Consider the following 11,099-nt stretch of genomic DNA (forward strand, 5'->3'; position numbering starts at 1 on the left):
TCTCATATTGATACTGTAGAAATTTAAACGTTGGTTCTACTGTTCTACATATTATTTCTTTTATGTTTTTAAGTTAAAATTTTCTTGAGTTGCTACTGTAGAGTAGTTGCTTCAGAACTTGAAATGAAGAAGATTATGAAGGCCTTTGGCCTCTTCTTGAGTCCTATTTAATGTAAATTTTCACATGCACAATGAATGTACGACCAAGAAATCAATGTGCAAAATATATATATATAAATCAACTGCATCGTACGGTGTGGTGTATATCTCTTCTTAATCGGTTGGCCAAACTTTGATGTAGGCTGCGTTTCGTAAACAATTTCATTTTAATATTATTTATCTCACTTTTTTTTCTTTTCTTTTTTTGAAATATTTTCTTACTTTTTACAATACATTAATCACTTTTTATTATTATTCAAATAAAAAAATAAAAGCCTTTTCATATCTAACATTGTTACTTTTTTTACATTAATCAATTTTTATTACCGTATCAAACCGCTGAAACTCCAAAGCCTTTTACCAAACTGCCCCTCAATCTTTGATACCACATGTTGGGTTTGTCGAGACTCTTACAATTTGAGATTCTATCGATATCTTTGCCTTCTTGTTATCTTTCCCCCTCTTCTTTGCACAATTTTTCATGCTGGTAGGTTGGCCCTTTGCTGTTCCTGTTCATTGTTCAGCAACAAAAGACCAACCTGAAAAAAATAAAAGAAGAGAAAATGTGTTGATACTTGATGGGCTGAGAAAAGAAAAAGAAAGCAAGAAAAATCTTGCCTTGTTGAAATGTTCCAGCTACAGCACATCACGTACGTGGGGCCAGCTTTTGTTTTGGCTATTTAAGTTGGTCAACAATGAATGCAATGAAAGAAAGAAGAAAGAAAGAAGACAAACAAAGCAGGAAGGAGCTACAGAAAATCAGTACAGCTGCAGGAAAAGAAAACGCGAGATAGAAAAAATAGGAACACAATTTTGTCTTTCAAGATGCCAACAGATGCGAGAAATGGAAAAGAGAACCACAGTGAGATAGGCTTTGCTGAACATGAGCCGGCACAAAGTAGCCTATTTGTATCTTATGCAATTTTCAGCCGGCCACAGCAGACGTGCATGTGTAACCAACAAGAAGACAAAAACTATATGAGAAACTCAATATTTTTATTTTGACCATGTTTGATGTTTGGGAATAATTTTATTCATTATTATTTTTGTTTATATCAAATGCTTACTTTTTGTTTGATTTGTTATAACTTGAATATATAGTGAATACTTAATCTCTCTTAACATCTCATTGAAATCAAATTTTTAATTTGCACTTAATTGTTTTATCTTTCGATCAGGAGAATTGATTCTCTATCTAGTTGGGTTAAAAATATCTTGAGAATACGTACGTAATGAATTATTAAAGCCCTAGTACTTTTCCCTTCAATTTTTTCTTTACCATTTTACTCCATATTTATTTTAATCTCTGCATTGCTCCACTTCTCAGTGGAAAACAAAAATCAACTCTTTTTTTTCTTTTGGCACGATAATACAAATTTTACTTCATTATTTACCATTTTATTTATTTTTTTTTTTTTGACATGTCCGTACAAGAGGGAGGAGGGAGATTCGAACTAGTGACCTCCACTTCATTAAGTGTGGTCCTAGCCGATTGAGCTACCTCTTGGGGACTATTTGCCATTTTATTTGGTCCAACGACCAATGCTATATTACCCTTGTTTTTGCCTTTTTGTTGGTCAAATAGCGCCTCGTTAAATGGGTAATTCAAAAAATATAAGAGTAACGAGAATAAAGGATTGAGATTCTTTACAATTTCTTTTAAATTTATGATTCTCAAATTTATAAATCTTAAACATTCATCTCATTTAAACGTCTAAAACAAATTATGTTTAAGTATTTAATAAAAAAATTTAATGAAAAAATTACCCTCAAAGAATTTAATAAGCCATGTTTCCTTATAAATCATGAAATAAAGGTAATTCCGTGATTTAAGGAAGATTCTTTCGATTCTATTTGACCAGCACCTGCCGACATACTTTGTTTTTAAACTCAAAGCTATATATATTTCTCACCCGAGTTCGTCTTGTTCCAGGGTTAGTTCCAGTAAAGAAGCTTTCCATCAATGGTGAACGATCAACTTCCGGAAATGGATCCCGCCAAAACGCATCCACTCACGGTCTTCCACGTGGTGGCAATGCCCTATCCCGGTCGAGGCAACATCAACCCCATGATGAACCTCTGCAAGCTCCTAGCTTTACGAAGGCCCCAACACATTCTCGTCACCTTCGTGGTCACCGAAGAGTGGCTCGGCTTCATCGGCTCAGACCCTAAGCCGTCTAACATACGCTTCGCCACCGTACCCAACGTCATACCTTCCGAGCTGGGTCGTGCCAAAGACTTTCCCGGCTTTTTGGAAGCCGTAAGCACGAAGATGGAAGCGCCCTTTGAGGATCTCCTGGACCGGCTTGAACTGCCGGTGACAGCCATCCTGGCTGACACTTATGTGTTTTGGGCTATCGGAGTTGGGAACCGGAGGAATATTCCGGTGGCATCGCTGTGGCCCATGTCGGCGACGGTGTTCTCTGTGTTGCACCACTTTGAACTCCTCGTGCAGCATGGCCATTTCGCGAAGGAAGTGTTAGGTGCGTCTAAAATCCTTATTTCAATAAATTTTTTTTTGGTCCCGCCTGCTTGGCTTTTGGCCTTATTGAAGACAAATATAGGTAACTTAGGTGAATAGATAAATGCTACACCTTCTAAATTTTTTCTCTACAAATTAATTTTAAATAAATTGTCACCATCCTATGAATTAGTTACATTAATTGAAAACCAACTTTTTAGAGAAAAAAATTGAAAAATATAATACTTCTCGATCAGTAAAAAGTATATGTAGTTAGAAATTTGGTAAGTTGTAGAATAATGTTTGAACTTGTGACATTTAAATACCATATTAAATCACTATTTATTCCAAAAGTTTAGACAATTAGAAACTTGGTAAATAGTTGAGTAATGTTTGAATTTATGACCTTGATCTACTAGAATTCCACATTAAATCACTATTTATTCTGAAACTCTAGGCAATGAGAAATTTGAAAATTTAATCATCATATCATATGTAAAAGTAAAAGCTATTATATCTTAATTTTTTTTTTTCACTTGGGTGCATATATGTTTAATAGATGTGTACAAATTTCACTAATGATAGTTATTAAAAATTAGGTTAAAAAAAATTAAAATTTAATATATAATTTGGTTTTAGGGTGGCTAAATCCGTGAAAAGTCGCATTTTATGAAAGTTTTTATTTTTTATTTTTTATTTTTTTATGTTGGTTTAATCCAATCCACCTCACTGTCACCATAAGGTAAAAATTAACAGTGGCTTGAATGTAACGAATTATTTTATTATTATTATTTGTTGTTATTTTCTAAAAGGTTTTCACAAAATTAAATTAAATTATAATGAAAAAAATTGCGCTATACGCAGGTTGTACGCATGTATAAAATGATTTTCTGTATAATAAAGCCATTTTATTAAAGTTTTTATGAAATGACAATTTTATTCTTAAATAAAAAAAATAATAATTAAAAAAAAAAAAATCACTAGATTAAGCCAACCACCCCAAAGGCCATTCGGGGTGTCGACCACCTCTTACTACCGATTTTTTAGGTGCTCAACCTCTCCCCTAGTCTTTGGAGGTAATTTGGCAACCCTAAGAGTTTAGCTTTGGAGTGGTTAATTTGGCCAAATTTTACTAACATTGTTTTTTGTATGCTTCTCTACTATGTGTTAAGAATGCGAAGATGAGCTTGTGGACTACATTCCAGGAGTGCCTGTTACACGTATTGTAGATCTTCCCACCGTTATGTCTACAAGCAGTCATGATCAAGTCTTGCACCGATGCCTGGATGGTGTTTCGTCAGTGTCCAAAGTGCAATATCTTCTATTCACTTCTGTCAGCGAACTTGAAGCTAATGTCATTGACACTTTAAAAGGAAAACTCCCTTTACCGGTGTACCCTATTGGCCCTGCCATACCTTACTTTGAACCTCAAAATAATTCTTCTACAACAAGTGATCACAATGGCGTAAACTATCTCCGGTGGCTAGATTGTCAACCTACATGCTCTGTCTTCTACATCTCATTAGGAAGCTTCCTTTCGATTTCAAGTGCCCAAATAGGTGAAATTGCAAGTGGGCTACAAGATAGTGGCGTCAGGTACCTATGGGTGTCACGTGGAGAAACTGATCAGCTTGGAGATGTTGGTGGTTGTGATATGGCGGGTTTAGTGTTGCCTTGGTGTGATCAGTTGAAAGTATTGTGCCATCCAGCAGTAGGAGGGTTTTGGACACATTGTGGATGGAATTCTACAATGGAGGCTGTTTTTGCTGGTGTTCCTATGCTTACTTTTCCTATATTGGGGGATCAATTCCCAAACAGTAAACAGGTTGTGGAGGATTGGAAGGTTGGATGGAGGGTTAAGAAAGATGTGAGATCTGAAAATTTAGTGACAAGGGGAGAAATCTCTGAGCTTGTGAAAAGGTTTATGGATCAAAAAAATAATGAAAGTAATGAAATGAGGGAAAGAGCGAAACAACTTCAAAAAGCTTGTCGAAGCGCAGTTGCTGAAGGTGGGTCATCTGAAACAAATCTTGATGCTTTTATTAAGGATGTTTTAAAAGGCCACAACTATTAACCATATTGTAATGTGTTATGTCTCATTAGCTAGTTGGTGAGACAATATTTCAAAAGGCCAAGGTCATTAAGCAGATTGTTATGTGCTATATTTTGGTAATGTATTAATTTGAAGCCTATGACTGATAATTTCGTAAAGTTCATGTGAATTTCGATGGAACCTTGATTCTAACTTCTAAGCATCATTTATTTTATGTTAATTTTTACCCTTAAAAGCTTCTTCAGTTTCTAGGAGAAGATCCAAGGAGAAGACAACTAGCGGCAGCTTGATTATAAAAATGTTTAATTAAAGCATTTACAAATTGACGTGACAATTCATAAATGTTAAAATTATTAATTCTAAATAATTTACAAGTTATTATAATTAAATTATAAATTGCCTCATTAACAAGACAAGAAAACGAGTATAAGATGTAGTTTCGTAAATTACTCGCATATAATTAAATTTTACATAACTTTTCAAAGAACATTAAAAGATGAGGCCAAGACCTTAATTTGTGCAGGCCAAGACAATAGTCCAGCTTTTTTTTTTTTTTTTTTTTTTGGGTGGCTATCAATCGCATATGTAGTGTTTAAACATATTGTGTGTTGTCTTTCGGATGAAGAGAAACTTTATTTTAATTGGTTAAAGATGAGGCGACTAATTGTCTTATTGATCATATTGTGGGACAAATTGTCTTTTTCTTGAAGGAGAAGTTCTTATCGTTATCTTAGCCACTAACTTCTCTTTTCGATTCGGACTTGGTTAATTTTATTTTTGATATTTTCAATATTAAGTCTCTCGCTTTTTTTTTTCATTAGAGTAAGAGTGAAAAATACCTAAAAACCTTTCTCTCTAATCAATTAAAAAATAAAAACAAAAACAAAAACAAAAGCAAAAGAACCTTTTAAAAATGGAGGAGACATCTACCTACCAAAAAGCTATTCCGGTGATAATTATGTGGACTTTGTCAGTCTCATTGCTGGTGATAATTATCATGATTTTTTTTAAAAAATTTATAATTAAAGAAAACCTCGCTGTATCTACTTGAATTTCTACACGATTTGATAAATCTCTAAACTTTTAAATTTTTTAATTTAGATCTTTAAATTTTCAATCGCTCTCAATATAGATATTTACATCAATTTTAGTCATTAAAAATACCAAAAAAGACCTAAATGTTCTTAAATTTTTTTTAAAATAAAAAATTGTTTTAAAATTAAGAATAAAGTTAAAATTTTATATAAAAATTAGAGATATAAACGTCATGTAACGTTTAAAATCTAATAAAATAGTCCACATAAAAAGCAATTGAAAATTTAAAGGTCAAAAATAAAAAAATTATGAAATTGCTGGGAAGTTGATAGGAGTAAACTGAGTTTCCTTATAATTGTCATGAATAGTTCTAGTAGCAAATGGAATCTTTCAAAAAGCTACATTGGTATCAATAAATGGCCGAGCTGCGTGCATCACATTTTATTTATTTTTGGCTTTATTTGATAAAATATGAAACTCAAAGAAAGATATTCTCACCTCACAGAATTCAGATAGTAGCTTTTCGATCAGTTCCAGGAAATGGATTCTGCTAAGACGTATTCAAGCACCGTCTGCCACGTGGTGGGGATGCCCTTTCCCGGTCGAGGCCACCTCAACCCCATGATGAACCTCTGCAAGCTCCTAGCTTTGAAAAGGCCCCAACACATTCTCGTTACCTTCGTAGTCACCGAAGAGTGGCTCGGCTTCATCGGCTCAGACCCTAAGCCAGCTAACTTCCGCTTCGCCACCATACCCAATGTCATACCTTCCGAGCTGGGTCGCGGGAAAGACTGGCCCGCCTTCGTGGAAGCCGTAAACACGAAAATGGAATCGCCCTTTGAGGAACTGCTGGACCGGCTTGAGCCGCCGGTGACAGCTATCGTGGCTGACACTTATCTGCCTTGGGCAATCGGAGTTGGGAACCGGAGGAATATTCCGGTGGCATCGCTGTGGCCTATGCCAGCGACGGTGTTCTCTGTGTTTCACCATTTTGAGCTCGTCGTGCAGCACGGCCATTTCCCGATTGAAGTGTCAGGTTCGTCTATTTCCCTGATCTCAATCAATTTTTTTTTTTTTTTTTTGGTCCTGCGTGGCTTGGCTAGTAGAGAAAAAAAATTGTCAAATTAATTATTTGATCAACCTTGAAAATTTTCATGAAATGAAAAGTTAAGGAGAAAAAGCAGAAGAAAGAGAAAAAATGGATACATTATTTTTGGGTGGTATTGGATATCGACAACCACCATAAGTTCCTAAACTCTACAATTTAGGATGAGTTTTTTTTTTTTTTTTTTTTTTTTTTTTTTTTTTAAATTGTTCTTATGCTTTATTGATTTTTACAATACAAATGATCCTAAATAGGAAAATATGGTACGTGAATATAATATAAATAAAATATTGATTTTTTTCTTTGTTGTATAAATTAAATCAGGTATTGGAAAACATACTGAGAAAGAAATTATAAAGGGAAAGCCTTTTTTTTCTTTTGAAGTTCAACGCCTTGGCATTTTTCTTTATGAAATTTTTCTTTATGAATTGTTAACTGTACTACTTTGTCTTCATAAACTAATATTTTGTGTCCAAAATTTTCTTCCATCAATCAAAGTCATTAACTCAGACGGTCAAAGTGACAATACGTTGTAGTTCATGGGGGCAAAGTAACTCAAAGTGCCGAGTTGATCGTCTGAGTTAATAGTTTTGACTGACGGAAGGGGATTTTGGACACAAAATAATAGTTCATGAGAGCAAAATAGTATAGTTGACAGTTCATGAGGAGAAAAGTATCAAGGAAAAAAGGTAATTTTCCCAAATTATAAAACCTATATAGAAAGAGAGTTGTTACGTAAGCATCCACTTCTCGGTGGAAATGGGGGCCTATCTCTTGTCAAATGCACAGTTAAATCTATAGGACCACATAACACATAATTGGTTTGTTAAATAGCATTTTTAGAAGTCAAGGTATAGTTTAGAATATGTTTGAGATTGTATTTAAAAAATAGGACTTTTAAGTTAAAAAAGTGTTTTTTAACAAAAGTTTAATTTTTAAACTTTTGTCAAAAGTGTGTTTTGGCTATTTTTAAACTTTGTGAACTCTTAAAAGCGCTTTTAATTTGTTTTACTAAACAGTTACTTTTTTGTTCTAACGGACTTTTTAAATGTTAAACGCACTTTTAGAACCTTCAAACGCACACCCAAACAAATTCTTAATTGGTTGGGGACCACGTCTCATTAAACGAATGACACTAGTTCAAATCCTATTTTCCTATTTTTCTCTTCTTGTGTGGACTTGTCAAAGAAAAAACAAAACTTTATTTTCAAGCTTTCCCTACAACGCAATTTTGAGATTTTTAGAGCGTGTTTGAAATTGCTTTGATAAATAAAGCTTTTAAGCCAAGAAGAGAAAAAAGCTTCATTATTAAACTTTGTGCAAAAGTGCATTTTTTGCTATTTTTAAAATAAATAAATAAAAGTCATAGATGTACTTTTTAAGTTTCTTATCTCAAATATGCTTGAATTCAAAATGAGCTTATACATCTATGTACCTTTGTAATAAAATGATCTCATGTATAATTCACCCAATTATTTTTATTAAAAGTTTATGAAATGAAAATTTTATTTTTAAATAAAAGTTATTAAAAAGTTGTTATGGGATCAACCACCTCATATGACATATGAGGTGCGATTAGTCATCTCCTTTGGCTGGTTTTGGGGTGGTTGCACCCCAACGTCAAAGATGTACTTAGGCCAGCCCTAGAATCTAACCTTTTGAAGTGGTATGGCTACCTTTAATGCAAAATTCTTACTTACATTGCTTTTTGTATGCTCTTTGCCGTGTGTTTAATTAAGAACGCGGAGATGAGCTTGTGGACTACATTCCAGGAGTGTCTGCTACACATGTTGTAGATCTTCCCACCTTTATGTATGGAAACGGTCCAGCAGTCTTGCATCGAACCATGGAAGGTCTTTCATCGCTTTCTAAAGCACAATATCTTATATTCGCTTCTATCCACGAGCTTGAATCTGAAGCTATTGACACTTTAAAAGCAAAACTTCCTTTTCCGGTGTACCCTATTGGCCCCACCATACCCTATTTTGAACTTCAAAAGAATTCCAATTTAACAAATGCTCACACTAGCGTCAACTATTTTCGGTGGCTAGATTCTCAACCTACAGACTCTGTCTTATACATCTCATTTGGAAGTTTCATTATGGTTTCAAGTGCTCAAATAGATGAAATTATAGGTGGGCTGCAGGATAGCGGTGTGAGATACTTATTGGTGTCACGTGGGGAAGCTAATCGACCTAAAGATACTTGTTGTGGTGATATGGGCTTAGTGGTGCCTTGGTGTGAGCAATTGAAGGTGTTGTGCCACCCCTCAGTAGGAGGGTTTTTGACACATTGTGGTTGGAATTCCACACTGGAGTCTGCTTTTGCTGGTGTTCCTATGCTTACTTTCCCTATATTTTGGGATCAAATCCCAAATAGTAAATGGATTGTGGAGGACTGGAAGGTTGGATGGAGGGTTAAAAAAGATGTGACAAGGGGAGAAATATCAAAGCTTGTGAAAAGGTTTATGGATCAAAATAGCAATGAAGGGAATGAAATGAGGAAAAGAGCAAAAGAACTTCAAGAGGTTTGCCGAGGCGCAATTGTTGACGGTGGGTCATCTGAAACAAATCTTGATGCATTTATTAAAGATATTTCAAAAGGCCATGATCATTAAGCAAATTGTTACGTGTTATTTTTCAGCAATGATTTAATTTGTAGCGTTATGACTGATAAGTTCAAGATGTTCATGTGAATTTCGAACACTTTAATCGCATATATGAATGGAACACTATTTTCACTGGTTTTCTCATATTGATACCGTATAAATTTAAACATTGGTTCTACTGTTCCACATATTATTTCTTTTATGTTTTTGCGTTAAAATTTTCTTGAGTTGCTACTGTAGAGTAGTTGCTTCAAAACTTGAAATGAAGAAGATTATGGAGGTGGACACAAATAGTGGCAATTTCATCATGAGAATAATTGGTAAAATAATTATGAATGTGTAATTAAAAAATTAATTATTATGATTATAATTATTTCATCAATTTATTAAAAATTTTATCGTAAAAATTGTAATCCTCTAATAATTTCTTTCGTCATTTATGTAGTAAAAAATGAAGGTTATGTCTGGTTCTCTGCTCCCTGCTTGGCAGCTTGCCAAACTTTTTCATTGGACGAGGAGAAGTCAAACGGATGATGAGTATCCTGCAATGGAAAACCTCCTATGCGATTGGGCTGCAAAATTTGTCTTTTACAGTAACCAATAGAATGGGTACATATCAGATAGTTGCACGTAATAGAATACGATAAAAACATTAGATTTTTTTCCTTCTCTTTCACTTTCTCTCCTTCTCTTTTCTTCATCTTCACCGAAAATATTTTTTCCTCTTCTCTTTCTCTCCCACTTTCTCTTCTTCTCTCTACTTCTTCTCTGGTTCATTCATCTTCACCGAAAATATTTTTTCCTTTTTCTCTCCCACCATTCACCCACCACATCCACCGAGTATAAATCTGTTAGATGTTTGGGTGATTGGGTTAAATGAATTTGTGGTGATTGGGTTCTATGAATTTATTAGATGTTCCATGGGAAGGTTTTCTCAAACAAAAAATGGAGAGCAACTTGAAAATGGGGAGAGAGTCGTTTGAAAAGGAGAAGCAAAATGCTGATTGTGTTGAGGATGGCGCCAGCCATGGGTACGGCAAAGTGAAGGTCGTAATGGTAGGTTGGGTGATGGGTTTTCCGGCTGGGTTTCAGCCCTCGGTGAGGGGAGAGGAAAGAGAGAAAAAGAGAAAGTGCAAGAGGAAAAAGAGAGGAAGAAAGATGAAGAAGACTGAAGAAGAAAGGCAGAGACTCGTGTGAGATGAAGAGGAAATCCCGTGTTTTCGATTCTATTCCATAAGTTGTGTTTCCCTTATGTGTCAAATTTATATTGGGTGTTGCAAAAAGCTGGGTTTACAGACCGACTGCATAGTATGGGCACAGGGCACTCATTCGGAAATTATGCCAGCCGAACTTCACGGTGTACGGGCTGAGTACAGCCCAATAGCCCATGGACTAAAGAAAATCTCATATAATTCCTTTCAAAATCAATTTTTAACTTTCTAATTTTTTATATCATATCAATCATTTATTATTATTATTTAAATAAAAAGAGTCGCTACAAACATTTTTTTTTTTTTTTTTTACTTTTCTCTCACGTCAATTAAATTTACTATAGTTTTAAGCTCTGTTCTTTTTTGAAGGCCAATGACAAACATAGCCCATAACTAGACTTTTTTTTTTTTTTTTAATTAAATTGTTTTATGTCTACTTTGTTAGTCTTCTTTTGTCTATTTTAGTT

General features: G+C 34.4%; 2 protein-coding genes across 6 annotated transcripts; both read left to right on the plus strand.

Annotated features, from left to right (window-relative positions):
- Window positions 1–2,146: 2,146 nt before the first annotated feature.
- LOC132164695 (UDP-glycosyltransferase 87A1-like) lies at window positions 2,147–4,694 on the plus strand. 5 transcript variants are annotated; one of them, XM_088519181.1, is made up of 3 exons: window positions 2,189–2,584; window positions 2,980–2,994; window positions 3,807–4,694. In XM_088519181.1, the coding sequence occupies exons 1-3, from the start codon at window positions 2,195–2,197 to the stop codon at window positions 4,692–4,694; spliced, it is 1,293 nt and encodes a 430-aa protein (XP_088375307.1). In that variant the 5' UTR covers window positions 2,189–2,194. The 5 variants fall into 5 exon arrangements, with proteins under 5 accessions (XP_059431228.2, XP_088375304.1, XP_088375305.1 ...); XM_059575245.2 differs by lacking the exon at window positions 2,980–2,994 and having other exon boundaries at window positions 2,147–2,642; window positions 3,793–4,694; XM_088519178.1 differs by lacking the exon at window positions 2,980–2,994 and having other exon boundaries at window positions 2,147–2,642; window positions 3,802–4,694.
- Window positions 4,695–6,179: 1,485 nt separating this feature from the next.
- On the plus strand, window positions 6,180–9,589 carry LOC132164120 (UDP-glycosyltransferase 87A1). The gene is made up of 2 exons (XM_088519033.1): window positions 6,180–6,744; window positions 8,553–9,589. The coding sequence occupies exons 1-2, from the start codon at window positions 6,249–6,251 to the stop codon at window positions 9,428–9,430; spliced, it is 1,374 nt and encodes a 457-aa protein (XP_088375159.1). The 5' UTR covers window positions 6,180–6,248; the 3' UTR covers window positions 9,431–9,589.
- The last annotated feature ends 1,510 nt before the right edge of the window (window positions 9,590–11,099 follow it).

The sequence above is a fragment of the Corylus avellana genome, chromosome 8 (assembly GCF_965113065.1).
Source record: "Corylus avellana chromosome 8, dhCorAvel1.hap1.2, whole genome shotgun sequence".
NCBI lineage: Eukaryota > Viridiplantae > Streptophyta > Magnoliopsida > Fagales > Betulaceae > Corylus > Corylus avellana.

Bases quoted from the DNA above. Each gene is read 5' to 3' on its own strand.
- LOC132164695 (XM_059575245.2), top strand. From the start codon at position 2,147: ATGGATCCCGCCAAAACGCATCCACTCACGGTCTTCCACGTGGTGGCA. The intron at 2,643-3,792 runs GTGCGTCTAAAA...CTATGTGTTAAG, and splicing joins TTTCGCGAAGGAAGTGTTAG to AATGCGAAGATGAGCTTGTG.
- LOC132164120 (XM_088519033.1), top strand. From the start codon at position 6,249: ATGGATTCTGCTAAGACGTATTCAAGCACCGTCTGCCACGTGGTGGGG. The intron at 6,745-8,552 runs GTTCGTCTATTT...TGTTTAATTAAG, and splicing joins TTTCCCGATTGAAGTGTCAG to AACGCGGAGATGAGCTTGTG.